This window comes from Rutilus rutilus, assembly GCF_951802725.1.
Source record: "Rutilus rutilus genome assembly, chromosome: 7".
Lineage (NCBI taxonomy): Eukaryota > Metazoa > Chordata > Actinopteri > Cypriniformes > Leuciscidae > Rutilus > Rutilus rutilus.
Genome location: NC_140221.1, coordinates 47,986,712 through 48,014,580, shown reverse-complemented (window position 1 = coordinate 48,014,580; position 27,869 = coordinate 47,986,712). Strand labels below are relative to the sequence as shown.

The window sequence follows — 27,869 nt, the reverse complement described above, 5'->3', positions numbered from 1 at the left end:
TCCGAGTGTGTGTGACGGGATCAGGGATCAGTGTGTGACGGGATCAGGGATCAGTGTGTGACCGCGGATCAGACAGAGCTGATCATTGTCTCGGACTGTATTAGATTACACACAGAAATAACAGCGCAGGCTTTGACTTTATCCTGGCAGAAAATAAGAGAACTGCACCTGTCCTGAGAGCCAGAACACACACACACACACACACACACACACACACACACACACACACACACACACACACAACTGATCCAATGATGACGATCACTGATGTCACACAGGAAACGCATCATTCCTGCTCACAAGAACAAACATGAATCTGAAGTTTGGGATCTGTACGATTTTTTATGTTTTTAATAGAGTCTCTTCTGCTCACCAAGGCTGTGTTTATTTGATTAAAAATACAAAAATAAAGCAGTAATATTGTTAAATATTATGACAATGTAAATCATCTGTTTTCTATGTGAATATACAGTAAAGTGTAATTTATTCCTGTGAATTTTCAGCATCATTACTCCAGTCTTCAGTGTCACATGATCCTTCACAAATCACTCTAATATGAGGATTTGATGATCAATAAACATTTATGATTATTATCAGTGTTGGAAACAGATATTTACACTTTTATTTCAGGAATCTTTGATGAATAGAACGTTCAAAGTTTGATCAGTTTAACTCATCCTTGATGAATAAAAGTATTGATTTCTTCTATTTATTTCCCCCCCAAAAAATAAATAAAAAATTCTTACTGACCCTCAAACTTTTGAACGATAGAGTTTAATGTTACAAAAGATTCTATTTCAGATAAATGCTGTTCTTTTGAACTTTCTATTCATCAAAGAATCCTGAAATAAAACTGTTTTCAACACTGATAATAATCATAAATGTTTCTTGATCATCAAATCATCATATTAGAGTGATTTCTGAAGGATCATGTGACACTGAAGACTGGAGTAATGATGCTGAACATTCATAAATTACAATTTCATATTCACATTGAAAACAGCTGTTTTACACTGTAATAATATTTCACAATATTACAGTTTTTTTTTTTTTTATCAAATAAATGTAAGTCTTTGTCTTCTTTTAAAAACATTAAAAATCTTCCCGATCCCAAACTTTTGTCTGGTAGTGTGTGTCTAGTCAAACTCGGCTATAATTCTATTATTTACACACAACGTCTAATTCGATTGGGTTTTTAAAAAGAAGATTCCTGGAGGATGATGTCATTACGGAACTGGCTTTTGTTCGTTAAAAGGATTTTACAACAGTAAAAACAGGACCGAACATGATCAAATCATTTACACTCGCATCAATATTTCATGTCAATTTATTTATTTACCCATTACAGTATTTTGCAGGTAAATGTTGACAGGTAAACATGCCAAGAATATAGTTCTATAAAAAAATCGGACCATTCTCACTTCCGTGACCTCAAGTTTCACACCTGTCAATCATAAACCAGTGGGCGTGTCCGAGCGCGCGGGGAGCGCCGTGATTGGCTGAGGCCTGAAGGGATTATTCCTGGTCCTTCTCCTCTCCGTGAGTGATGATGTGCACCAGATTCTTGTAGTCCAGGTTTCCCGCAGCATCCGGAGGGAAAGCGCTGAACATCTGCTCCATCTGAAAACCACACCACATCAGTCGGTCAGTCAGTGGTGATGTCACTGTCACCACGGCAACCGTCAGCATCAGCACCAGCCTCACCTCCTCTGTGGAGAATCTGTCCGCTTGTGTGGTCAACATCTCAGTGACACTGAAGAGAAAACATGGCAGCTCAATGTAAACTCAAATCTGGCTGTTTATTAGTATTTTTGTCTTGTTTCCAGTCCAAATATCTAACATTTCTTAAATCAAGATGCATTTACTTGATGAGTAATGCTATATTATGTCTTGTTTTCTGGGGAAATAAATCAATATTAAGTGAGTTTTTGCTTAATCCTTCCCTCGCACTTTGTAACACATCTTTCCTTCGCGGGTCAAAATGACCCGAAGCCCTAAAATTTGACTTTTTTTTTTTTTTGTCCAGAAAGCTTATATTATTTTATTTTTTATAATATTTTTCAATTTTTTTATAATATTTTTTGGGGATATTTTTTGTTATTTTTGGTTTTATTTACCTTTAAATGACTAGATTTGATCAATAAATAATCAATAAATAGTAATTTAAGCACATTCCTCACATTCAAATTCAAAATAACTCACAATTTCATGCATAACTCTTTTAATTCAGCTCTAAATATCTTACATTGGGTGTCTTTGCTGATCTCTTGTGGAAATATAATAATATAAGATGATATGTCATGACTCTAGATGGCCTTATAGCTCTATATGGAGCAAATGAGCTGTTCCTCTGGGTCCTAAAGCCAGTTTCCCTTCAGTGTGCATCAGATACATGTGTAGAAGTTATAAAATCATTTTTTGGTAAAGTTTTAGCATTTTTTGTTTGAATTTTGAGCAGTTTTAGCTTTTTCTCTGTGAACTGAAGCATTCCTCGCATTCTCTTCATTCCAAAGGGGGCAAATTGAGCCGAGAGAGACGGATTTGTTACTTTTTTTAAATTTCAACCACAAAACTCCTTGAATTCATTAAAAATATGTGTGTGTGTGTGTGTGTGTGTGTGTATTCGTCAAAAGTCCTGGGGTCTTGGACCCTCTGATGAACACTGAATGAGTTTCGGGTCAAAATGACCCAAAAATACGCATTTGTTCCAGACAGAATACAGATTTCACCACATTCTTCCCAGTTGATTGATGAGAGAAAACATGAATAAAGCTGAGTCTCCTACTATTCCTTCTTCAGGATGCCCTTGCCTTCAGGATCAAACACTTTGAAGGCGTTCAGGATGGTTTCCTCGGGATCGGCTCCTGTAAGAAACACACACACTCTCGGATTGACAGAACGTTTTCAGCGTGTCACATGTTCAGCCGAGTCTCCTGCAAACCTGCCTTTGAGTTTCTCTCCGAACATGGTGAGGAACACGGTGAAGTTGATCGGGCCCGAAGCCTCCTTCAGCATCTCGTCGATCTCCTCCTGCTTCACATTCACCCGTCCTGTACAAACATTACAATTAAACCTAACCAGATGTAATATGGTAAAGTGATTTTTTTTTTTTTTTCACAAGAGTTTTTAGTCCTATTTCTGTTATTTATTTGACTATTTTATATATAAGATCAATATCAGCCGATAAAAGCAATTTTATCCATTTTTAGTTCTAGCCAATCAAAACATTGTTTGTAGCTCCTCCCATCTCCTCCCATCCAGTAATCACAGAGAGCTTCTGATTAGAAACAAAGTCTCAGCTTCCAAATTCACTCCAAATTAATATATAAGTATACACACACAGACACACACACACACACACACAGACATAAACTAAAAAAAATATTACAAAAATTAAACTAACAGCTGGGTTTGTCCATATTTGACCCAAACATGGGTTGAAACAAAATTATATAATTTTAATTTTAATATAAAATGGACTGAATTTCAAAGCTGTGTGTGTGTGTGTGTGTGTGTGTGTGTGTGTGTGTGTGTGTGTGTGTGTGTGTGTGTGTGTGTGTGTGTGCGTGCATACACACACACTCTAAAAAAATGCTGGGTTGTTTCAACCAAATATTTGGGTCAAATATGGACAAAGCTGTTGGTTTATACTGTATATATATATAAATAATAGTAAATTAATTTACATTTAGTAAAAATTTGTATATATATACTTATTGTATTTTTTATTAAATTTAAATAATAAAATATCTAATTTAGTATATATATATATAAACACACACATGTGTATATATTCTATATAAACAGCATTACTTTTCACATTAAAGTATTAAATATTTCAGCTTGAATTAATTAAATAAGTGTAAAAAAGAGCACATGATTATTTCCTCTGATGTCTTTAGTGTTGTGATGATACTGACCCAGAGCTGCGAACGTGTCTCTCAGGTCGTTCTTGTCTATGAACCCGTCTCGGTTCTGGTCCATGATGGTGAACGCCTGAAACAGAGAGAACAACAACTACTGATCCCAGAGGAAAAGGTTATTAACCAAAACTGAACAACAACTAAAGTAAATAAAATAAAAAATAAAACTTATTTATTGCAGGTATTTTCCAAAGTTTCACATTTTTGTTTACTTCAAGTTGAAATGCTAAAACAACGAATTCCATATAAACTAAAGCATATAATAAAAACAACTGTATAGACATTTTTATAAAACAACTAAAACCAATTTAAAAAAAAATTTAACACACCAAAATGACTAAAACTTTGACTAAAATGAATATGAAAACAAAATATTTCAGTAAAATTGAATTCGAGATATTAACAAAAACTACATCAGTGATAATAAAATAACACTTCAGGAGAGTAACTGAGCTCTGATGTATATTTGACCGGAGTATTAGATGTAACTATGAGTGAACATGAAACGCAGCTCGGATGATCTTGTGGGAATCTGATGAGAACTATCCGAGACATTGTTGAGCTCCCGTCACACAGCGCCACACATGTGCCGGTTATCCGGACAGAATTCAGTCGATCTGCTATGTTAAGGAGAGTCTCTATAAATATATATTTCAGCCCTCAATAGGGATCAGACTGGAATATCATATTCCATAGGGAGCTTTACAGAAAGACACGACGGCAGCTGCTCTTTCCAGGAGCCAATCACACTCCCAGAAACTTCTCAATGGAATAAATGCACTATATTTTAGTTCAATAATGTTTTGTATTTAATATTTTGTATTTTGGGGGGATTTTATGCAGTTATGTTAAGCAGTTATGATCCATTTATTCACTTTTTGAGCATAGAGCTGAAAATGTAATTTCCATGTTGAAAGGTTTTTAAAGAAAGTGTCTTTTTAAAGAAGATACTTGGCAGATTATTGCAGAATTGTAAAAAGTAAAAACTTAAGAACTTAAAAAAGTTATAGAAGTTATGATTTTATAAAAGTTATAATTTTATTGTTACGAAAAATGCACAAAAACAGTAAATAAAATGTTTAGATGAAATATTTATATTCCAAAACATGTTTTACTCTACAACTGCAAAAAAAAAAAATAATAATAATAATTAAAAAAAAATATATATATATATATATATATTTTTTTTTTTTTTTTTTTCAGTTGTAGAGTAAAACATGTTTTGGAATATAAATATTTCATCTAAATGAAATATACTCTATCTGAGTATATAACCTTTTTTGCGTTCACACAGCAAGTGCCAAAACATGTACCGAGTTTCGTGCCAATCTTATGGAATAAAAAAATTCGAAAAAAGTCCAATTTAAATTTATTCGCTCAAAATGACTGAAGAGCACCAGAGGGATAATGCATCTGAAATCATATTTAAATCTGATTCAAAGCCTAATAAAATAAACTAAAACTGCTCAAGCTGATCAAACCTGTTGAATATGAATGAATAATATTTGAGCGCTGCAGGTTTTGTGTTTTTGGAGTCTGAAAGCCACTGTCTGCAACTCATCCAGGCTTGATGATGACAGAATATTACACTAAAGAACCTTTAACATCCATGGAAACACTAAAGGTTATTTTTTTCTTTTCTTTTCTTTTTAAATGGCTCTTTTTGTTCACTGAAAGGTTGTTTATGGAAGCAGAAATGGTTCTTCAATGGAAGCTTTATGTTGAAGAGTGTATTGAGATGTTACGCTGGTTTCAGGAAAGCTTCAGACCTCCTTGAACTCCTGGATCTGAGCCTGTTCAAACATGGAGAAGACGTTGGAGTTCGCTCCGTCGGCCGACCTCTTCTTCGCTTTCTTGGGAGCCTGCAGACAACACACTCTCCTGAAGAACAAGCTTTTCCCTATTCATTAAACTTCAGCAACGAAAGCTGCTTTAAAGTTCGATTCATTCCCAATAATCAGTTCACACTGTAAATGAATCAATGATTCAGTGATTCAAACTCAATGATTCATTTGCAGCATCGCTCTAAAGTAAGGCATTCGTCTAGAAAGTTCTCTGTTAATATGAAGGTTTTAAGGTTGAAGTTCATAAACTGAAAACAAAAAATGTATATTTGTTATTATGTATGGTTATATTGGAGCATGATTATGAAAAACCTTCCCTGATTATTTTTAACAAACACAACATAAGTGCTGCAAATAAGATGCTAAAATTGAAATATTGAATTCAATATTTACTTCAGTTATTTAACACTTTTATTTATTTAACAATATTTACTTTTCACATTTGAGTACATTATTCTTTGATTCATCGCTGGTATGTTTTTGAAACTGACACAAAGAAGAATAACTTATGTACAGTATTGTTATATTGGAGCATGATATTACTTATTAATGATATTCATGATATTACTTGTGATCATTAAAGCGAAACACAACATAAGCGCATCAAGATAAGATGCTAAACATGAAATGAACACTAATTTTACACAATATTTTCTGATATGTACATTATTCTTTGAATGATTCAGTTTCAGCCGATTAATAACTCTGGCCGATATATCGGCTGATCTCTAATTAAAACCCAGCAGAATCCCGAAGTCTATCAGCACGAGAGATTCCCAAAGCATCAGTAAATCCCGAGTAAATGTGGATACTCACCATGGCCGATGAGGGATCCCGAATGTTTCTGGACAATGGGTTGGGACGGATGGCCTTTTGTAGATTAGCTGTGCTGCTCGACTGGCCGATATAAATAACACATGCCCTGTTTAGGAGGTGACAGGTAGATGATGATCCTCAATACACACACACACACACACACACACACAAGCGTGATGTAGGAACAACAGTGGTTTAGAATGACAGGAGCTTGTTCTCTGGAGGACAGAAGAAGCACTCAGCTGTCTGGTGCCGATGATCTCTCCTCACTTCTTTTATTTCAGGGTTTCGCTTTAAGAGCTCAGTAAAGTTTCAGAGATTCAGAGTTTCAGAGATTCAGAGATTCAGAGATTCAGAGATTCAGAGTTTCAGAGACTCATACCTGATAATGTTTTCAGGGTTGATCATCATTCAGAACATCATTATTGTGTTAATAATGTTGAATCAGAATAAGTTCCTCTTGCAGCATCTCTTCTCTTCTCTGATGATGTGGGCGGGGCTTTAACCTGTCACTCACATGAGATCAGCCAATAGCAAACCACAACCATCCAATCAATTCCCCACAGACACAGTCAAGCCCCGCCCACATTTGATCTTGTTCCAGAAGCGTTTCAGATATAGATAGATAGATAATAGATAGATAATAGATGGATGGATGGATGGATGGATGGATGGATGGATGGATGGATGGATGGATGGATGGATGGATGGATGGATGGATGGATGGATGGATGGATGGATGGATGGATGGATGGATAGATAGATAGATAGATAGATAGATAGATAGATAGATAGATAGATAGATAGATAGATAGTAAATCAGAGTGAAAGTCAGTGTCACAGACAGACAGATTCCCGTCTTCATACACACACATACACACTTCATACACACACCTATCAGCTGATAACCCTCTGGGACCGTCACACACACACGCGTGTTCACATGCCAAACCTGTCAGCGATCAGATGGAGGATGAACTGCAGCCACAAAATCTAATTCTAGTCAATTTGACTGTATTTCACGTAAATGTAATTGTACGCTCTTGAGGTTCGGCTGCTGATCTCTGTAATATAAAGCAGAACAAATGATAAAATGCAATCGATACACAGGCCGGTTTCTGGGCCTTTATTTATATTCCTCCGGCTGTGCTGTGAGAAAATCAATATTGGGTTCGTCAGCTTCAAATCAATAAACAGGATCAATAAAACCAATAGAGATGATCAATATGTCATCTGTGACCCTCAGATATAATCTTCAGCTTGCAGAGAGTTCAGGTTTCCAAGTCATTTGAATTTTGATCATAAAACTGAGAAGAGAATTCGGCTCTTGAAATAGGAATTATGATCAAAGGGTTATTAGTTCAGCCAAAAATGAACATTCTGTAATCAGTCCATGTAAAGTGATGGAGTCTCTTCAGAATATTGGGAATAAACCACTTGATTCATATATAGTTTTAAAATCTCTTTTATGAATGTTTTGAAGCATCAAACTGGTAGTTGCGTAGCCTGTCAATGGAGGGACAGAAATCTCTCAGATTTCATTAAAAAATCTTCATTTGTGTTTCGAAGATGAACGAAAGTCTAACACCCGTGTCCTAACCAGAGGCGATGCGATAAGATTCCAGCGACAAATAATGTGTCTCTCCACACTAGACGCGACGCGACTGCGAGATGCGTCAAAATCAATCAAAACCCACAGCCAATCAGAACAGCGTGTGGGCGGAGTCAGCCAATCAGAACAGTGTGTGGGCGGAGTCAGCCAATCAGAACAGTGTGTGGGCGGAGTCTCGCGGCACCAGAGAGTAATCTCGACGGCACTCGCAAGAAAATGGATAAGTCGCTACATAATCAAATTCACAAATATTACACCATTTAAACATTATTACAAATACATACTGAGTTACTAAAACAATCTTTGTCGAAGAATACACTTGTTTGTTCACAGTTTGAACGTTCATTTGTTTAATTTCAAGATCTGAGGTGAATTATCCACTGTTGCTTTTACAGCCACAAAGCTGGAGCACTAAATGATATTCAGAGTCACATGACACGCTTTTAACATTAAATAAAGCACATAAACAGCACCTGAGATCATCATCGCCACACTTTGTGTTTGTTGTTCCAGCGCGACGTCACAGAAAAATAGAAACCGTTTCTAAAATAGAGTCGTCGCGTGTCGCCGTCGCGGCTGGATAGGACACACACTCTGATTAACGTGGAGAAGAACCTTTTATCGCACGTCGCGTCGCGTCGCGTATAGTTAGCATTAGCACACGGGTTTGGGACGGGTTTGTAAATGATAACAGGCATTTTCATTTTTGGGTGAACTAAGCATTGAAGATTATGTTGGTTATGCAATCATAATAATAAAAACATGAAACAGTATGCTGTAGAAATACAGTAGAAATATCAATGCTGCTATATAATGATTTAACAAAATCCTCACACGCTGAAAGTCATTGAAGTATCTTTATATGGCAGAAATAGCAAGATTATGTTATGAATTCAGCCATAGATTCAGAGTGAATCAATAAATTAATAAAATCAAGTGCAAAGTGAAATGTTCATCTAAACTAATTTGAAACAATATTTTGCTAATATCTTGTTGACATAATAAATACATGCAATTCTATGTGAACGTTGAAGCATCAAACTGGTAGTTGCGTAGCCTGTCAATGGAGGGACAGAAATCTCTCAGATTTTATTATAACATATCTTCATTTGTTTCGAATATGAACGAAAGTTGGAATGGTTTTGGAACGGGTTAGTAAATGATGACAGAACTTTCATTTTTGGGTGAAACTAACCATTGAAGATTATGTTTGGAATGGAATACTGCATGCAATCATAATAATAAAAACATGAAACAAATACAGTAGAAATATCAATGCTGCTATATAATGATTAACAAAATCCTCATACATTGGAAAAAGTAATTGAAGTATCTTCATATGGCATAAATAGCAAGAGTTTGTTATGAATTCAGAGTGAATTAATAAATTAATAAAATCAAGTGTAATGTGAAATGTTGATCTAAACTATTGGAAGTAATATTTATTGACATAATAAATATACATGCAATTCTATATGCTGAAATAGTGCAGATGCATCATAATCTACAACCGGTGCCTGAAGTGAAGGTCATCTCTGCTCTAGATTGATTTATTGATTGATTGATTTATTGATTGATTGATCTAAGCTCCGCCCCCTGCCAGCTGAATTGATTAAGCTCTTTGTTTGCAGGTATTGATTGTTTGGATGAATGTGTGTGTGTGTTGGTCACTGGGTGTGTTTGTCTCTCTCTCTCTCCTCTAGTCTCTGATGTGATGTTAGTTTGGAGAAGCTCGTCGTTCACACACATCATGGAAATACATTAAGATCCAGAGAAGCTTTACACACACAGATACGGTATGTGCGTTTCAGTTTTCTCTCAGGTTAGATGTCAGTCGAGCTCGAGTCTGTGTCTGTACGCTCAGTATAGTGGACACATAACATGGACTTTGCTTTAGACATGCCGTGTGTGAAGAGCATTTAGTGAAATGTATATTTTAGATGCTGTGTAATGTAGATGGTTTTCAGCTTTCCATCTTTTGTGCAGTTTCTGGCATGTTTTAAAGTACACGTATTGTTATTGTTTGCTTGTCTGTCATGATCATGTTCTCCAGCATGATTAGATGTTTTTGCGATGAGCATCTCGAGCTTCAGTGGAAGAAGAAAGTGTGTAAAAAAGGTCTGAGGTCACATGATCAATCACACATGCATTTGATTACATGCACATTTTTTTTGTATATAATAAAACATTTTTGTCAATTCAGAGATGCGTTATATTTAGTCAAAGGAGAGTTGGAGTCAGAGTCTGATCACACCGTCCTCGTCCATTTTTTGTCTTTGAAATCATAAAGATTTCCGTCTCATATTTCCATACTGAAGCTGTGTGATGTACAGCAGGGGTTTTTTCTCGTGAGTTTTGAGCTCATTCTTCATATTTGCTCTTATAAAGACTTTGGTCATTGTCAAATCTGAGGCATATTTACATATTTTAAAGACTAAATGTAAATTTACTAAATTACTAAATATGAATGTTAATATTCAAAATATATTACTAAATATACAAAATATATTTCTAAATATAAATGTACAAAATATATTACAAAAAAATATAAATATGCAAAATATATTCCTAAACATAAATGTAAATTTACTAAAATGTAAATATACCAAATCTGACTAAATGTAAATAATAAATATAACACTAAATATACCAAATATATTACTAAATATAAATATACCAAATATTCTAAATATACTACTAAATATAAATGTAAGTATCCTAAATATATTGCTAAATATACTAAATATAATTGTAAATAAACTAAATTTAAATTAAATATACCAAATATATTACTAAATATAAATATTCTAAATATACTACTGAATATAAATGTAAGTATCTTAAATATATTACTAAATATAACTATACCAAATATATTACTAAATATAAACAAGTATACTTAATATATTACTAAAAACATATACTAAATATATTAATAAATGTAAATGTACATTTAAATATAAATGTACTAAATAGATTATTAGTAAAATATACACAATTTTACTAAATATAAATATAAATTTTCTAAATGTATTACTAAATGTAAATATAAATGTAAATATTCTAAATGTATTACTAAATATAAATATACCAAATATATTACTACATATAAATGTAAATATTCCAGATGTATTACTGAATATAAATGTATTTATGTTAAGCGTCAGTTCTTCTGGTCTATTAACGGACTGAAGATGATAATGAAGCCTCTCGCTCATTTTCAGCTCTGATGGTCTGGATATGATGAGGATGATGAAGATGTTTGCCAGTAGAGACATTCGTGACCTTCATCATCTGGAAGAGGAAGTGCAGAGACTTCAGGAAGTCCAGGAGAGATCAGCCAATCACATCGCACTGCTACAGGAAGTCCAGGAGAGATCAGCCAATCACATCGCTCTGCTAAAGGAAGTCCAGGAGAGATCAGCCAATCACATCGCTCTGCTTCAACAGCAGCTGGCCAATAAAACACAGGACATCGAGGTAGAAATCAGCTCACTATGACCAGTGTTGACTTGGAAAACTAATGCATTACAATATTGCGTTATTCCCTTAAAAAGTGACTAATTGCGTTACTTAGTTACTTTTTTAGAAAAGTAATGCGTTACGTTACTTTTGCGTTACTTTTTTCCACCTGGGCTGGGCTTGTTTTTTTATAACAAAAGAGTTATATTTTTGGGCAAATGTAAAAACCCTTTCAGTGTTCTGGATAGCGGAGGAATAAGATGCAGGAGAAAAAATTTAAACACTTACTTTACCAATAAAAACTAAAAATAATCTATAGTCATTTTTGCTTATGGTTTCACTGAATCATCGACAGCAAGTACATTGGTCAATAAAGTGAGATTAAATGCATAAAAATGTATGTTTTATTTAACATATTTAGTTATTGGAGGTTTGCATAGTATTCTGATTCTGCATTTCACTGATTTTATTCATTTTGAGGAATATTGAATCTTTTTTTGTGCAAGTGAGATGAGTAAATGCTCACATTTAGAACTACAATAACCATCATGTTCACACACACACACACACACACACACACACACACACACACACTCACACACACATCTGCATTCGTCTCAACATGAGGACAGGAGAGCTGTCAGTCAATAAATGGGAAAACAAAGTAACTTGAGTTACTAATTTAAAAAAGTAACTGTTGTCAATTTTAAAAGTAATGCTTTACTAGTTACTTAAAGTAATCTGATTACGTGACTCAAGTTACTTGTAATGAGTCACACACAACAGTGGTTATGAAGGGTGATTATTAAAGTTACTCGCTCTAACAAGTGTGTGTGTGTTGTTCATGTTAGAGACTTCAGGCCAAGTTACAGTCGCAACAGGATTATGAGAAGATCAAAACTGAGCTCAGGTAACGCACTCATATTCTGTCCTCATATAATCATCAATAATGTGTTATTAAGTCTCTCTATCATCTCTCTCAGGACTCTACGAGCGCGGACACAGACTGAAGATGATGTGGAGAATGGTGACTGTTTCATTACATGAGCATCATTACATGACTGATTGTTTTTATTTAAAAATATTGTTTTCTTATTCTAATTTATTTAAAATAAAATATTTCAGCTTTTTTTTAAAATGTTTTATTAAATATTTCAGATTTGTTTGGGAGTTTTATTTTGATTGTTATTTTTAAATATTTTCTCTTTATATAATACTGTACATTTTAATTTATTTAAAATAATTTCACATTTTTAGTGTTTTACTTTGTTTATTTGAGCTATTTATTTTTAATTTATTTTAAATGAAATATTTTAGCTTTTTGTTTTTTATTTTTTAACTATTTATTTAAAATTTTCAAATTAAAAATATTTCAGATTTGTTTGCAAGTTTTATTTTTATTATTTTTATTTTTAAATAGTTTTAGTATATTTATTTTATATTTAGTAGCCTAAGCACTTTACTTTGTTTTTATTTAAATTATTTATTAAATTAAAATATTTATGTATTATTTGATCAACTATTTTCTCTGAATATACAGCCTCATGTAAAATCTAATGCATAGAAAAACGGATTTAAAAAACCTTCATTTGCTTTACAAAAACACAGTAAAGTGTAAATGCCTTGGGCATCTTTCATCAATATTTCAGGTTTTTAGTTTTGTTTATTTTTTAATCATTTTTATTTAAAATGATTTATTTATGTACTTATTCATTTATTATTTTCTCAACACACAAACTGATGTAATGTGGCCTATTTTAACTGAATATACAGTCTACATAAACTCTAATTCACATAGAAAGAGAAAACCGGATTAAAAAACATAGTAAAGTGACAGTATATTGTGTTAATGCCTGGGGAATGTTCATCGTCAGATCCGGTGATCCCGAGGGAGTTCAGAACCCCAGAGTTTCATCACTTCTGTGGAAAAGAGGAGCCGTCGAGTGAATCCAAACTTCCAGTGGAAAACATGAGATCTTCATCATCATCTTCATCATCATCAGTGAGCCTCCACATGTGTGTTAAAGAAGAGAGCATGTCTGAGTCTGACGGGCTGCTGTACGAGGATGATGAGGATGATGAAGATGAAGAGGAGCTGGACACGAGTAGACTCACTCGTCGGGTCAGAGAGACTCTTCAGAAGCACAGCATCGGCCAGCGAGTGTTCGGACACTTTGTGCTGGGACTCTCTCAGGGAACCGTGAGTGATATTCTGGCCCGACCCAAACCCTGGAGGACCCTGACCCGGCGAGGACGAGAACCCTTCCTCAGGATGAAGACCTTTCTGTCGGACCAGACCAGCGTCCAAACGCTCACAGGCATCCAGGAGAGGCTGAGAGGTGAGGTGATTAATTTGATCAAATAAATTTGTCTAATTTAATCAATTTTATTTATTAAATTAATTAAATTATTAAATTATAATTTAATAAATAAAATTGATTAAATTAGACAAATTTATTTGCTTATATAATAATATATTATATTTTTATATTATATAATATAATAATAACATCTTTACAAGGTATATAATATATTATAATATTACTATAATAATAACAATATTATCAGGTATAATAATAACAACAACAGTAATAATAAGTAGTATTATTTTTTTATTTCTGCATGGATGATTCTTGAAGAATTCTCTTGCAGATTTAAAATAAAATATTTCAGATTTTTGTATGTTTTTATTTTTATTTAAATATTTTGGATATATATTTTATTTAAAATAAAATATATATTTTTACAGCTTTTTAGTGTTTTATTTTGATAGTTTTTATTGTTAAATTAATAAATTTGCTTATAAGGTAATTTGGTTTTGTAATTTTCTACTTTGTATTTTTCTCAGTAAGAAATATCAGAACATCCTTAAAACAAGATACTTGTGAAGCAAAATGACATTAGATATTAATATTAATTAACAGATCTTGTTTTCAGAAAGTAAGATAATTGATAAATTAGGCCTATATTCCTACATTTACTTGAGTACAGTACTTAAGTACAATTTTGAGGGATCTGTACTCGAGTATCATTTTTGGGGAGTACGTACTCATGACTTTACTCAAGTACATTTGAGAGGCAAATATTGTTCTCTTTACTCCACTACATTTCTATCCATAACTATGAGTACCCGTTACTACTTCAAAAAAAAAAAAAAAAGAAAAAAAAAAGGGAACAAAGATCTCTCGGAACATCTCGGAAACCCTCAATTTGTTGTTTCCCTCTCAAATGTGACTGGATTGTGCAGGCGCCACTGATTGGGACAGCCTATCAGCAATCACCTTCAGCTTTCAGCCAAAGTCAACACCATGGTCAGATTTAAATAAGAGAACAATGGATGAAGACGCAGCAGGTCCATCCCGGGAGTATTCTTTTCCCCAGGATGGTAGGGGAAGACTCATGAATATTCATTAGGGAAGTCATCCCTGATTGGTCTTAACCCCAGTGACGGGTAGGTTAAGGGGCGGGGTTAGGGAGGTCATAAGACCCCCAGTGACGGGTAGGTTTAGGGGTGTGGTTAGGGGTAGGTCATCAGACCAATCAGGGATGACTTCCCTAATGAATATTCATGAGTCTTCCCCTACCATCCTGAGGAAAAGAATATCGCATGGCCCCACCTCGCCAGACTATTTCAATTTTCTGAACAAGTTAATGATAGTTTTCGCTTCAAGTGTTTGCTGTGTTTACCAATGTAAGCACTGTGGCAGTAGTAATGCAATATTTAGAAAATGTACTCTTGTACTCTTGATACTCAAGTACTTTTAAAAACAAGTACTTCAGTACTTTTACTTAAGTAGACATCTGACTGTAGTACTTTTACTTGTACTTGAGTAAAATTTAGCAAGGGGTATCTGTACTTTTACTCAAGTAATGAAGCTGTGTACTCTGTCCGCCTCTGCTTGTTTCATTACTGGATGAATCAGTGTTTTTGAACGAATCTCTTGAATTAATGATTCAATGACTCACTTGTTTCATTACTGGGTGAATCAGTGTTTTTGAACGAATCTTTTGAATGAATGATTCAATGACTCACTCATGTTTGAACAGTCTCTTGTCTCCACCTACTGGTGTAACGATGTAATGAAACAATCTTTATTTGAAGCAGAAAAGTTACTTTCAACAGTGATTTACTCTATTGTGATCTCTACTGTGTATATTGAGTGCAGTTCATGATCCTGATTCCTGACTGTCTCTGTCTCATTCCTGAAGGCATCGTCCCGTGGGTTCGTTCTCCAGAGATGAGCTCAGATCAGGTGATCAGGAACATTCTGGATCAGAACCGTTCCAGGCGTGAGTTCAAGCTCAGCATACGCTACTTTAAAACAATGGATTATTCTTTGTAAATTTATATGGCTTATCATACATCAACTTAAACATATTTATTATATATTTAGAGGATTTATATTTTTTTATTTCATATTTTTAAAATGTTTTTAATGCATGATTTAATATTAGTAATTAAGTAACTGTGTTTTCTTGTGTGTGGAAAAGACTTCTTAAACAGCAATTTAAGTCAATATTTGTGTCTAATTTGAGCAAATTCTGAGAATAAAAAATTTGAGGTTGTTAATATCAACAAAATCTTAAGATTTTAACAGAGACATTAATAAAGTTTTATTAAAGGGGTCATATAATGCCATTTTTGTACAAGCTAATATGATTCTTTAGGGTCTAAATTAAAAGTTTGTAATATACTTTAATTAAAAATTCTCATTAGTATTGTAAGAAAACACTAATTTTACCTGGTCAAAAACAGCTCTGTTTTCAGCACGCCGTTTCAGTGCATGTGTCTTTAAATGATAATGAGCTTTGCTCACCCCGCCCCTCTGTTCTGTGGGTACACCGTTTGTAACACAATAACCACGTGTTATTCGTTATAAACGTGGGATTATGAATTATATTGAGAACGTCGTACATAGAAAACATGCCGTAATGTACCCTGAGTGTAAACCTTAGACGCATTCATCGTGAAGCCTGCAGCAAGGTTTGCAAATTTCGCAAAGATTAATATAAATACTAATATAAAGGTTAATAAAACATATGAGGTTCAGCAGGAACACGTTGGTACCGATCCGTTTTTTCTCGTTTGTGAAGCTGTCTGGTTTGAAATGATTCGCGTAAACATGAAAGCATGGACGATCGTGGGGAATCCTCGTGAGGGAATCCCCGCGTCAATCCTTTGGGCATATAGCTTCAAAAACAAAACTCAGCCACTGCTTCTATAACGGCTCGGATTTAGGAACATCCAAATGACTGCTGTGTTCCTTATTACATCTAAGAACAGAACACCACAATCGCTTAGACGCCATTCTACTCCAGCATATCAACAATGGCGGACTACTATGACGACGGCTGTCACAGCTTGCTCAGGGCGGGTCTTGTGTTGAAACACGGCTGTCAATCACAATCGCGGGAGGGGCGTACGATCTTATGACGTCACAATATCGAACGGCTTGATTTCATAGATGGTCAAACATATAAGGAGATTAAAACAAAACCACTGGATGGATTTTAATCATGATAGGATGGTTGTACAGGCACTGCCAACAGACATTTCAGTGCAATCAACTTGTAAAAGTGCATGTACCATTATATGACCCCTTTAAAGGAGATTTTCAAAGAATTATTTTGGCACAATAGCGCCCCCTCCTGTCCGCCGCCCCAATGCACTGCATACCCTGATCATGTGATGATGTGGTGAATCAGGGACCCGGGGTCGTTATCTCCAAGGAAAGCACAATATGTTACACTGTCCTTATCAAACTGCAAAATGCTACAATTAAATAAAACCCGTATGAAGTGCAGACTCACATGATCAGCTCAAGATCCAGTGTTTTCAGAGTGACTCGGATCACAATTTTTAACATTTTAAATCATAAGCGCACTAAAACATACTCCATTGCTCTCTCTAGGCCCATTTTGTTGGATCATTTAGAATTTAGGCAATGTTTTAAAATGTAGTCTTCAACTTTATAGAAAATAGTTCTGTTTCCAATACCCTTCACAGAAAGAAAGAAGCTCAAAGAGTGGTTCAAATAAATAAAATAAAATAAATATGAAAATAAATAAATATTCAAGCATAAAACCAAAAATGTAATGGGTTTCAGTGATGGATGTGGACAGCAGGTCTCAGCGTGGATCAGAGGACGTCATCAGAGACATCCTTCATCAGGCCAAACACGAGATGCACGTGACGAGCGAGATGCCGGAAGAGGTGCATTGTGGGACACGTGATCCCAGTGTTCAGTCGCCTGCTGATTTTGTCCAAAGCATCATCCGAAAGGTCAAATGTGAGATGGATGAAGACACTCACCCTTCAGCTTCTCCAGCTCCTCTGTCCATAACCACACACTCGTTCCTGACGGACCCGGAGCCGAGGACACAGGAGTGTGTCCAGCAGGAGTGTGTCCAGCAGGAGTGTGTCCAGCAGGAGTGTGTCCAGCAGCAGAGTGTACAACAGGTGTGTGTGGGAAGCTGTGAGGATGAGATCCTTGAGTCGCTGGATCTGGACACCGTCAGCATCACACAGAGAGTCAAAGAAGCGCTCGTGGTCAACAACATCGGTGAGACATCAATCATTTTATCCCTTAAAACTCATCTTTGATCACCACAATTACACATTTAAACGTTTTTTTCCTTGAAAAAAATGTCTTAATGCCTTAAAATATCTTGAATGTAACTCGACACCCTTGCCTCATTTAGTATGCGTGGTTCTATGAATATGCAAATGAGCCCCGCCTCCACTCACTCACTCAGCTCAGAGATCCACTGGTTGACGATCACACGTTGATCTGATTGGTTACAAGGTAGTTTGTGACGTCAGAAACACCAGCGATTTCAAAGCGTGTGTTTGAGACTGTCTTTGGTTCACTGCAGTTTTAAGGAGGAAATACTCAGCAATGGTGTCGACTTATGAATTTACACATGCTTTGTCTTAAAGCAGATTAAAAACATTAAAAACTTGAAGGGGACTTTAAGGAAATGTTTTCTGAACGTTCTGAAACAAGTTACATTTAAAAAACAGAACATTCGCCGTTCGCTGAGAAACCCGAGTCAGTCTTGTTATTGTTTACTAAAACTATTAAAAATTGTGTTCGGTAAATAAAATACATAATATTAAATGAAAAACATATTAAAATTGTAATGTAAAAAGTGTTATTTTAGTATCATTGAAATACTATTATAGTTTTTATTGATATGTTGAAACAGTTTTTATTTTTATATTTTCCTTTTTTATTAATATTTTTTTATCAATTTTTTATATATATATATATATATATATATATATATATATATATATATATATATATATATATATATATATATATATATATATATATATATATATATAATATAAAGCTAAAGCTAAATTGTGCACTAAATATTTGTGTAAGATTATAATATGCTTTCTCTTAATGGATTAAATATTATATTTCTTTGAAGAAAATCAGAAAAAAAATCATCATTGGACAATGTAGCAAAACTTGTACAGTTACAATCAGATTTTTAAATATATGTATGCTTATATTTCCGAGTGCCTCGGCTGATGGTGTTGTTGGATTTGCAGGTCAGCGTGTGTTTGGCGAAGAGGTTCTGGGTTTGACTCAAAGCTCGGTGTCGGAGCTGCTGTCTCGCCCCAAACCCTGGACTAAACTCAGTCTGAAAGGAAAGGAGAACTTCATTCGGATGCACCGGTGGCTCCAGGACCCGCACAATGTCCAGAGACTGACCAAGATTGACCAGAGAGGTAAACATTAGAGATGCATGATATATCAGCCACCATATCGGTATCAGCCGATATATGTTCATTTTTAATGTTATCGTTATCGGCCCGATATGAAAATTTGGCCGATATATTAAAGCTGATAAATAATGTATTATTTCCTTCAGCTGAGACTCTTCAGATGTGCACTGTTCAACATGATGGTTATGAAGTGCTTGAAATATGATTGAAATCACTTTATAATACAGTTCAGTGCAACATGTGCAGCGCAAGTCTGTCATATCGGCTACAGAACATTATCATGAGAACATTATAACTGTGTGTTTGAGACGTGGATTTTAATGGTGAGACTTTTGTTTTTGTAATCAGGCTCTCAAAAATTATATAAAAATTTGGATTTAGATTTATCGGCCAATATATCGGTTATCAGCTTTCAAATATAAAGAATTATCGGTTATTATATTCAATGCATATCTACAACAACGTGCATGTGAACATTTTCATTTCGTTCTTCTTGTTTGTGCTCATGCATTACAGATGAGCTCATTAAAATTACACTGTTATGACAGTTTGATTATGAAATATTTTTGAGACTATATAGAGGTGATTCTACAATTGCAGGTACATTTGCTGTCATTATTATTTTTTTATTTGTTACTCGTTGTCATGGATCACAAGATACTTCAGGCCATAACAATATAATAATTTCTGTAAAAAGTGTCTTTTAAAGCTGAAAATCATGATTTATTGTTGTCTGAATTCGTGTTTTTTTTCCCCATCATGTATCATTGCGTAATCAGAATTTTTTTTTTTACTTATGTTAATATTTCATTCATTTTTTTTTTTTTTATAATTTTTTTTTATTAAAGCCCTAAATAGTAATTTTCCTAATTTTACAACATTAAATTGTTTAAAAATAACATTTATCTTATAAAAATGTGTCCATAAATCTTGGATTTAGATGTATCGGCCAATATATCAGTTATCGGCTTTCAAGAATTATCGGTATCGGCCAATATATCGGTTATCAGCCTTCAAGAATTATCGGTATCGGCCAATATATCGGTTATCAGCCTTCAAGAATTATCGGTATCGGCCAATATATCGGTTATAAGCCTTTAAGAATTATCGTATCGGCCAATATATTGGTTATCAAGAATTATCGGTATCGGCCAATATATCGGTGATAAGCCTTTAAGAATTATCGTATCGGCCAATATATCGGTTATCAGCCTTTAAGAATTATCGGTATCGGCCAATATATCGGTTATCGGCTTTCAAGAACTATCGGTATCGGCCCATATATCGGTTATCAGCCTTCAAGAATTATCGGTATCGGCCAATATATCGGTTATCAGCCTTCAAGAATTATCGGTATCGGCCAATATATCGGTTATCAGCCTTCAAGAATTATCGGTATCGGCCAATATATCGGTTATAAGCCTTTAAGAATTATCGTATCGGCCAATATATTGGTTATCAAGAATTATCGGTATCGGCCAATATATCGGTGATAAGCCTTTAAGAATTATCGTATCGGCCAATATATCGGTTATCAGCCTTTAAGAATTATCGGTATCGGCCAATATATCGGTTATCGGCTTTCAAGAACTATCGGTATCGGCCCATATATCGGTTATCAGCCTTCAAGAACTATCGGTATCGGCCAATATATCGGTTATAAGCCTTTAAGAATTATCGTATCGGCCAATATATTGGTTATCAAGAATTATCGGTATAGGCCAATATATTGGTTATAAGCCTTTAAGAATTATCGTATCGGCCCATATATCGGTTATCAGCCTTCAAGAATTATCGGTATCGGCCAATATATCGGTTATAAGCCTTTAAGAATTATCGTATCGGCCAATATATTGGTTATCAAGAATTATCGGTATCGGCCAATATATCGGTGATAAGCCTTTAAGAATTATCGTATCGGCCAATATATCGGTTATCAGCCTTTAAGAATTATCGGTATCGGCCAATATATCGGTTATCGGCTTTCAAGAACTATCGGTATCGGCCCATATATCGGTTATCAGCCTTCAAGAATTATCGGTATCGGCCAATATATCGGTTATAAGCCTTTAAGAATTATCGTATCGGCCAATATATTGGTTATCAAGAATTATCGGTATAGGCCAATATATCGGTTATAAGCCTTTAAGAATTATCGTATCGGCCAATATATCGGTTATCAGCCTTTAAGAATTATCGGTATCGGCCAATATATCGGTTATCGGCTTTCAAGAATTATCGGTATCGGCCCATATATCGGTTATCAGCCTTTAAGAATTATCGGTATCGGCCAATATATCGGTTATCAGCCTTTAAGAATTATCGGTATCGGCCAATATATCGGTTATCAGCCTTTAAGAATTATCGTATCGGCCAATATATCGGTTATCGGCTTTCAAGAATTATCGGTATCGGCCCATATATCGGTTATCAGCCTTTAAGAATTATCGGTATCGGCCAATATATCGGTTATCAGCCTTTAAGAATTATCGGTATCGGCCAATATATCGGTTATCAGCCTTTAAGAATTATCGTATCGGCCAATATATCGGTTATCGGCTTTCAAGAATTATCGGTATCGGCCCATATATCGGTTATCAGCCTTTAAGAATTATCGGTATCGGCCAATATATCGGTTATCAGCCTCTAAGAATTATCGGTATCGGCCAATATATCGGTTATCAGCCTTTAAGAATTATCGTATCGGCCAATATATCGGTTATCGGCTTTCAAGAATTATCGGCCAAAATGTTGACATCGGTGCATGCCTAGTAAACACATGTTTGGTGGAAGGGATATTATTCAGTGCATATCTACAGCAACATGTGCATGTGAACGTTTTAATTCCGTTTTTCATCTGAATGGATCTCACTCATAAGTGTTTGCAGCTCGCCTCAAACGTGATTCCCAGCGGCTGTCCGACGCACCAGGACACGGGTTCTGTCTCTCTTCTGGCTCCGGAGCGTTTGAGGCGATTAAAAGGCCTCGTGTGGTTCTGAGCGCTCATGAGAAGGACTCGCTGCGAGCGGCGTATCAGCTGGAGCCGTACCCGTCTCAGTACACCATCGAGAGACTGGCGTCACAGTTAGCTCTGCAAACTAGCACTGTCAGTAACTGGTTCTACAACTACAGGTATGTCACCAGTGTTGTGTGTGACTCATTACAAGTAACTTGAGCTACGTAATCAGATTACTCTTTCAAGTAACTTGTAAAGTAACGCATTACTTCTTCAATTTACAACAAAATTTCTAAGTTACTTTTTCAAATAAGTAAAAAACCATGTTGAGAGAAATAAAGTGTGTGTGTGTGTGTGTGTGTAAACATGATGGTTATTGTAGTTCTAGACTAAATGTGAACATGCATTTACTCGTCTTGCTCGAAAACATTCAGTATTCCTCAAAATGAATAAAAACAGTAAAATGCAATCTCAGAATTTTGATGAGAAACGCACGTGTAATGTAACGCATTACTTTTCATAAAAAGTAACGAAGTAACGCAATTAGTTACTTTTTTGGGGAGTAACACAATATTGCAATGCATTACTTTTAAAAGTAACTTTCCCCAACACTGGTACAGCTTCAGCTCTGGAAATAAAACAGTTCAATCTTGTTCCCAAATGGAGGATCAAGGAAAAAATAAATATGATATAAGGGGCTTTATGTAGAACTGAGAAACTCTTGTTATTAGCGACACCGGTGGCCGTTAAGTGAACTGCAGGAGCAGTTTTTCGTTCTTCGTTTTTTTGTTTGTTCTTCGATTAGGGTTAAAAATAAAAGTTGGAAATATGTTTAGCAGCGATTTACTGTTAACGAACATCCCGACGCCATATAAAAATGTGGATTTAGATTTATCGGCCGATATATCGGTTATCGGCTTTCAAATATAAAGAATTTTCGGTTATCGGTATCGGCCAAAATTGCAAAATGAAAATTCTTACATACAGCCTTTTTAAACCTGCATGAAATTTTCATCTACAAAGTCAAAGAACTAAATGTAATATCCTGTGCCTTTTCTCTGTTCACAGGTCTAGAATTAGGCGAGATGGTTTAACCGAACCAGTACAAACCAGAACAGTTCAAAGTCCAGCCAGTTCAAGTCCGGTTTCAAGCGGTTTAGTCTCAGTCAAACAAGAAGCCTGTGATCCTGAGATGGAGGACACACACCGACACACGTGTGTTTCTGTCGCCGTACAGTCCGTCACTAAAGCTGAAGACCTGAACGAGCTCGTATAGTGAAGGTCTGACCTGTCGAGCGATGAAGAACCATCTCAGGAACAAACATGATCTTCTCCAGCTTTGACCCATCTCTGATCCGCTATTTTAGATGTGATTTCAGTATGTTTATCTTTTTGATTTCATTCATACAGAAAAAGTGGATCCTGATTGGACAAATGTCTGTTTTCTTATTTATTATTATGGCTGAATAATTGTTTGTTTGATAAATACTCAGTTCACTTTGATGGTTTGGAGACTAAATGGTAAAGAATGTGAAAGTGAATAAAAGTCCCTTTTGGTGACTGAAATAATCTGATCCTTATTTTGACTTTCATCTGTATTTGTTTTGTTCCAGTTGTGATGCTGATAAAAGCCTTTAAATGAATAAATGTAAATATTTATATGATAAACAATGTCTTTTTATTCACAGTGAATTGCACTCAAGACCATAAATGTTGGGATTTACAAATAAATGAAAATCAACACAATACTATTTTATTTGTTATGATGCACCTTTTTAAGATAATCTCTGAAATGCAAGTTTTAAGTGAGACGAGTCCAAAATACAGAATAAAAGTCATTTATGAATTTCTGTAATTTGCATTTAATAAATAAATATCATTTTTAAATAACTGAATAAATCTTTATTAATAATTATTTCTAACTTATTTCAATTTATTTGAATTTAAACACATTCTAACTCTGCTACACTATTGTATTTTGTATATTTGAATGTAATTTTTTTTAAATGCATTTTAAATTAACAATTTAAATATACAGTGTATTTACACTGTATTTACACTGTATGTACAATTAATCCATATGTATTTTTTATTAGTAGTTGATATTAATATCAACGATTCTTTATTAACAAATACTTCCATTTAAATAAATAAATAAAATGTAAATGACATCCACATGATGTTGTGATTGCGTCACGACGTCGTGGCGTCACGTGACTTGCAGCTCAGCTGAGAGGAGAACGTCATGGCGGTGTAGAGCGGATTACACTCAATGTTTACATTCTGTTCATCGTCTCTTTTCTGGTTTTTCTCCGGTTTCACCGCAACAACACTCATCTTCTGCGACTAACTCGGAGAGCAGGTGAGTTTTCGGCGATTGCTGCGGCTTTATTGACCGGGTTCGGTGCCGGGATGACGGTTCCGCCCTCCACAAAAACAACAACAAACATAAACGACAGCAACAACTACAACAACACACTCTCTCCTCGAGATCTAACGACAGACATGTATGTTTAACACCGAGTAACATGCGCACAGGAGCTGTTTAATCAGTTGCTCTGGTCGAGCTGTCAGTTTAGGCCAGTTTAATGATTGTCAAACTAGCTAAACCTAGCATTTCTAGCCATCTAGGGCACCTATCTAGGCTGTATACTTGGTAAACTACAGTTTTAGGCATCATCAGAGTCTTAGTTGACTTCTCACTGCTGTCTAGACTAGGTTTGATCTGTACTAGAAGCAACAGCTGGCATGTATATTGTTGCAAAACATAATAAATAAGTGTAGGCATATGCTTTTATTATCTGACCTACCTTTGCAAATTGCTTATATGATTTGGCATGTGAGATCAGATACTCCTGCAAGAGCGTCAGTCTCACGAAACCACTTCTGCAGGGTTGAAAAGCATGATAACATATCTGTCATAATGGCTTACAGATATTCCCGGTTAGTATATCAGCATAACAAGCCTTTTTGTCTGCATAATCTTTCTCTGATTGGTGTTCATTACCTTTCTTTCAGTGAGTCTGAACTGTAGCGCTGCCCTTCAAAACCGGTTTCCTCCTTAATCCTCCCTCCTGTTTATTATTGGTTGACTATGAATTGTGAACAGGTTATATGAGGACACATATTACTCCTGCAAGTCTGACACTCGTTTATAAGCCGTTATCTTTATTTATTTAATCTATTATATTGTATTTGAGGATAAAGGCTGATGTTTTGAAGCTTCTCCATTACTGTGGTTAAGTTCAGATCGGTATCTGTGCACTTTATTCTGCTTCCTTTTCCTTTGTTTTCTTCTCAGATAGTATGTGAGAGAGTATGCAATGCCTTGAGAAAAGAAACCGCAGTTTGCTACAATAACACACGATCCGATTATTATGTTGCATCGTGTAAATATGTTGCACTATAAATATCATAGTGTAATTTGCATTTTCCAATTTTGTGTAAATATGTGTTATGATGATCTCTTGCAGCCTTTCTTTCTCTCTTTGAGCGTCTGCTCCACACACAGAGATCCAGAACCAGAACCAGATCCAGATCCAGATCCAGGTCTGTAGACCCTCACTGTAACGTCACGTGTCAGAAATGCATCGCATGGAATGTGTGCATGTTAGTGCATGTGTGGGATAGAGGCAGATTTTTGATGAGTTACAGGAGTAGTTCACTTCAGAATTAAAATCTCCTGATAATTTACTCTCCCCTCGTCATCCAAGATGTTCACGTCTTTCTTTCTTTTGTCGAAAAAAGTTCTTGTTTTTGAGGAAAACATCCCTCATTTTCTCCATATAATGGACTTCAATGGGGTCCAGAAGGTCCAGGGCTGAAGGTCCAGATGTGAGTTTCAGTGCAGCTTCAAAGTCTCGACACGATCCAGCCGAGGAATAAGAGTCTTATCTAGACAAACCAGCCGACATTTTATAACAGAAATAAACATTTAAATACTTTTAACCAACTAATTCTTTCATTCAGTGTTATGAAAATCCTTTTCTGAAGATTAGAAATATTGCCGTTATTAAAGCCTCCTCAGGAGTTGTAAAGTTCAGCGAGACCTTACATGACTCTGTTTATTACCTGAGGCCAGTAAAATCATTCATAAATCCTGAGAGCTGCACGAATCTGGAGAAATTGAGAAGCACAATTTTTTTGTACAGTGACTCACTGTCTCTCCTCCCCCATCATGAGTGGACACGCCCCCTACTGCTGATTGGCTCACTCTCTCTCGTCCCCCATCATGAGTGGACACGCCCCCTACTGCTGATTGGCTCACTCTCTCTCGTCCCCCATCATGAGTGGACACGCCCCCTACTGCTGATTGGCTCACTCTCTCTCCTCCCCATCATGAGTGGACACGCCCCCTACTGCTGATTGGCTCACTCTCTCTCCTCCCCCATCATGAGTGGACACGCCCCCTAATGCTGATTGGCTCACTCTCTCTCCTCCCCCATCATGAGTGGACACGCCCCCTACTGCTGATTGACTCACTCTCTCTCCTCCCCCATCATGAGTGGACACGCCCCCTACTGCTGATTGGCTCACTCTCTCTCCTCCCCCATCATGAGTGGACACGCCCCCTAATGCTGATTAACTCACTCTCCTATCCTATCATGAGTGGACACGCCCCCTAATGCTGATTGACTCACTCTCTCTCCTCCCCATCATGAGTGGACACGCCCCCTACTGCTGATTGACTCACTCTCTCTCCTCCCCCATCATGAGTGGACACGCCCCCTAATGCTGATTAACTCACTCTCTCTCCTATCCTATCATGAGTGGACACGCCCCCTAATGCTGATTAACTCACTCTCTCTCCTCCCCCATCATGAGTGGACACGCCCCCTACTGCTGATTGACTCACTCTCTCTCCTCTCCTATCATGAGTGGACACGCCCCCTACTGCTGATTGGCTACAATTTGCTCAATGATTCTGTACAGACAACTAAACAAAAGAACATGAGTTGCTAGATGTTCTGTCAAAATGTTAATTGCTGCAGAAATATTGAACTAATTTGAATTAATTATTTTAAAATAATCAGATTGAATGAGTGACTTATTCAGTGACTCACTCATAAAGACTGAATGAATCAGTGTTTTTGAACAAATCTCTTGAATTAATGATTCATTTTCTTTATTTAAATATAAAAGCTGATTTACTCTGATCTCTACTGTAGACGTCAGTGTTTATATCCCAACTATAAACTTCTGTGATAATATGAATTATTATAAGACAGAAATAATAAAACTGTGTCATCGTGACATTATTTTCAATTAAATTGGCATTACTTTAATCTAAAAACATTTTGATTACTATAATGCATAATGCAAACAATAACATATTTAAATCATAAAGCTTTTATTATCACGATAGTATTTGTGTTCATGCTGATTTAAATAAAACATAATTGTATACAGTAATGAGAACTTACGGGTGAATTTGCCTTGAAAATAGCCTTCATTTTATTTATGTAAAATATCATTTCTTGTTGTTTTCTCTTTGTTTTTGAGGTTAATATTT

At 35.5% G+C, this 27,869-nt stretch overlaps 3 protein-coding genes across 8 annotated transcripts in view; 2 read left to right on the top strand and 1 right to left on the bottom strand.

Moving 5' to 3' along the window:
• Positions 1-1,222: 1,222 nt before the first annotated feature.
• On the bottom strand, positions 1,223-6,683 carry myl2a (myosin, light chain 2a, regulatory, cardiac, slow). Its single transcript, XM_084414904.1, has 7 exons — positions 6,584-6,683; positions 5,693-5,785; positions 3,921-3,996; positions 2,946-3,050; positions 2,786-2,864; positions 1,705-1,753; positions 1,223-1,620 (listed from the first exon to the last, which is right to left on the bottom strand). Exons 1-7 carry the CDS (start codon positions 6,584-6,586, stop codon positions 1,516-1,518), a joined length of 510 nt encoding a protein of 169 aa, XP_084271030.1. The 5' UTR covers positions 6,587-6,683; the 3' UTR covers positions 1,223-1,515.
• A 3,152-nt stretch (positions 6,684-9,835) lies between these two features.
• cux2a (cut-like homeobox 2a) lies at positions 9,836-24,107 on the top strand. 2 transcript variants are annotated; one of them, XM_084414597.1, is made up of 10 exons: positions 9,836-9,991; positions 11,420-11,675; positions 12,509-12,567; positions 12,641-12,684; positions 13,532-13,996; positions 15,867-15,947; positions 17,765-18,220; positions 19,225-19,404; positions 22,290-22,533; positions 23,426-24,107. In XM_084414597.1, exons 2-10 carry the CDS (start codon positions 11,436-11,438, stop codon positions 23,631-23,633), a joined length of 1,977 nt encoding a protein of 658 aa, XP_084270723.1. In that variant the 5' UTR covers positions 9,836-9,991; positions 11,420-11,435; the 3' UTR covers positions 23,634-24,107. The 2 variants fall into 2 exon arrangements, with proteins under 2 accessions (XP_084270723.1, XP_084270722.1); XM_084414596.1 differs by having other exon boundaries at positions 22,281-22,533; positions 23,426-24,022.
• A 467-nt stretch (positions 24,108-24,574) lies between these two features.
• LOC311294460 (phosphatidylinositol-3,5-bisphosphate 3-phosphatase MTMR3) overlaps positions 24,575-27,869 on the top strand; it is a 29,738-nt gene continuing 26,443 nt past the window's right edge. For 2 of the 5 annotated variants that reach the window (XR_014628057.1, XM_084415367.1), the window contains exons 1-2: positions 24,587-24,719; positions 25,831-25,906. The gene's annotated coding sequence lies outside the window, so the exon portion shown is untranslated. Of the gene's footprint in view, positions 24,720-25,830; positions 25,907-27,869 lie in introns of those variants that run through there. The other 3 variants (XM_084415368.1, XM_084415366.1, XM_084415365.1) reach the window with 3 other exon arrangements.

Coding starts and splice junctions, on each gene's coding strand:
- myl2a (XM_084414904.1), bottom strand. Junction 3,051..3,920: donor AGACACGTTCGCAGCTCTGG/GTCAGTATCATC, acceptor ATGTTTGTACAG/GACGGGTGAATGTGAAGCAG. Junction 1,754..2,785: donor GGCATCCTGAAGAAGGAATA/GTAGGAGACTCA, acceptor TTTTCTCTTCAG/TGTCACTGAGATGTTGACCA.
- cux2a (XM_084414596.1), top strand. CDS start 11,436: ATGATGAGGATGATGAAGATGTTTGCCAGTAGAGACATTCGTGACCTT. Junction 13,997..15,866: donor CATCCAGGAGAGGCTGAGAG/GTGAGGTGATTA, acceptor TCATTCCTGAAG/GCATCGTCCCGTGGGTTCGT. Junction 19,405..22,280: donor GACCAAGATTGACCAGAGAG/GTAAACATTAGA, acceptor CTCACTCATAAG/TGTTTGCAGCTCGCCTCAAA.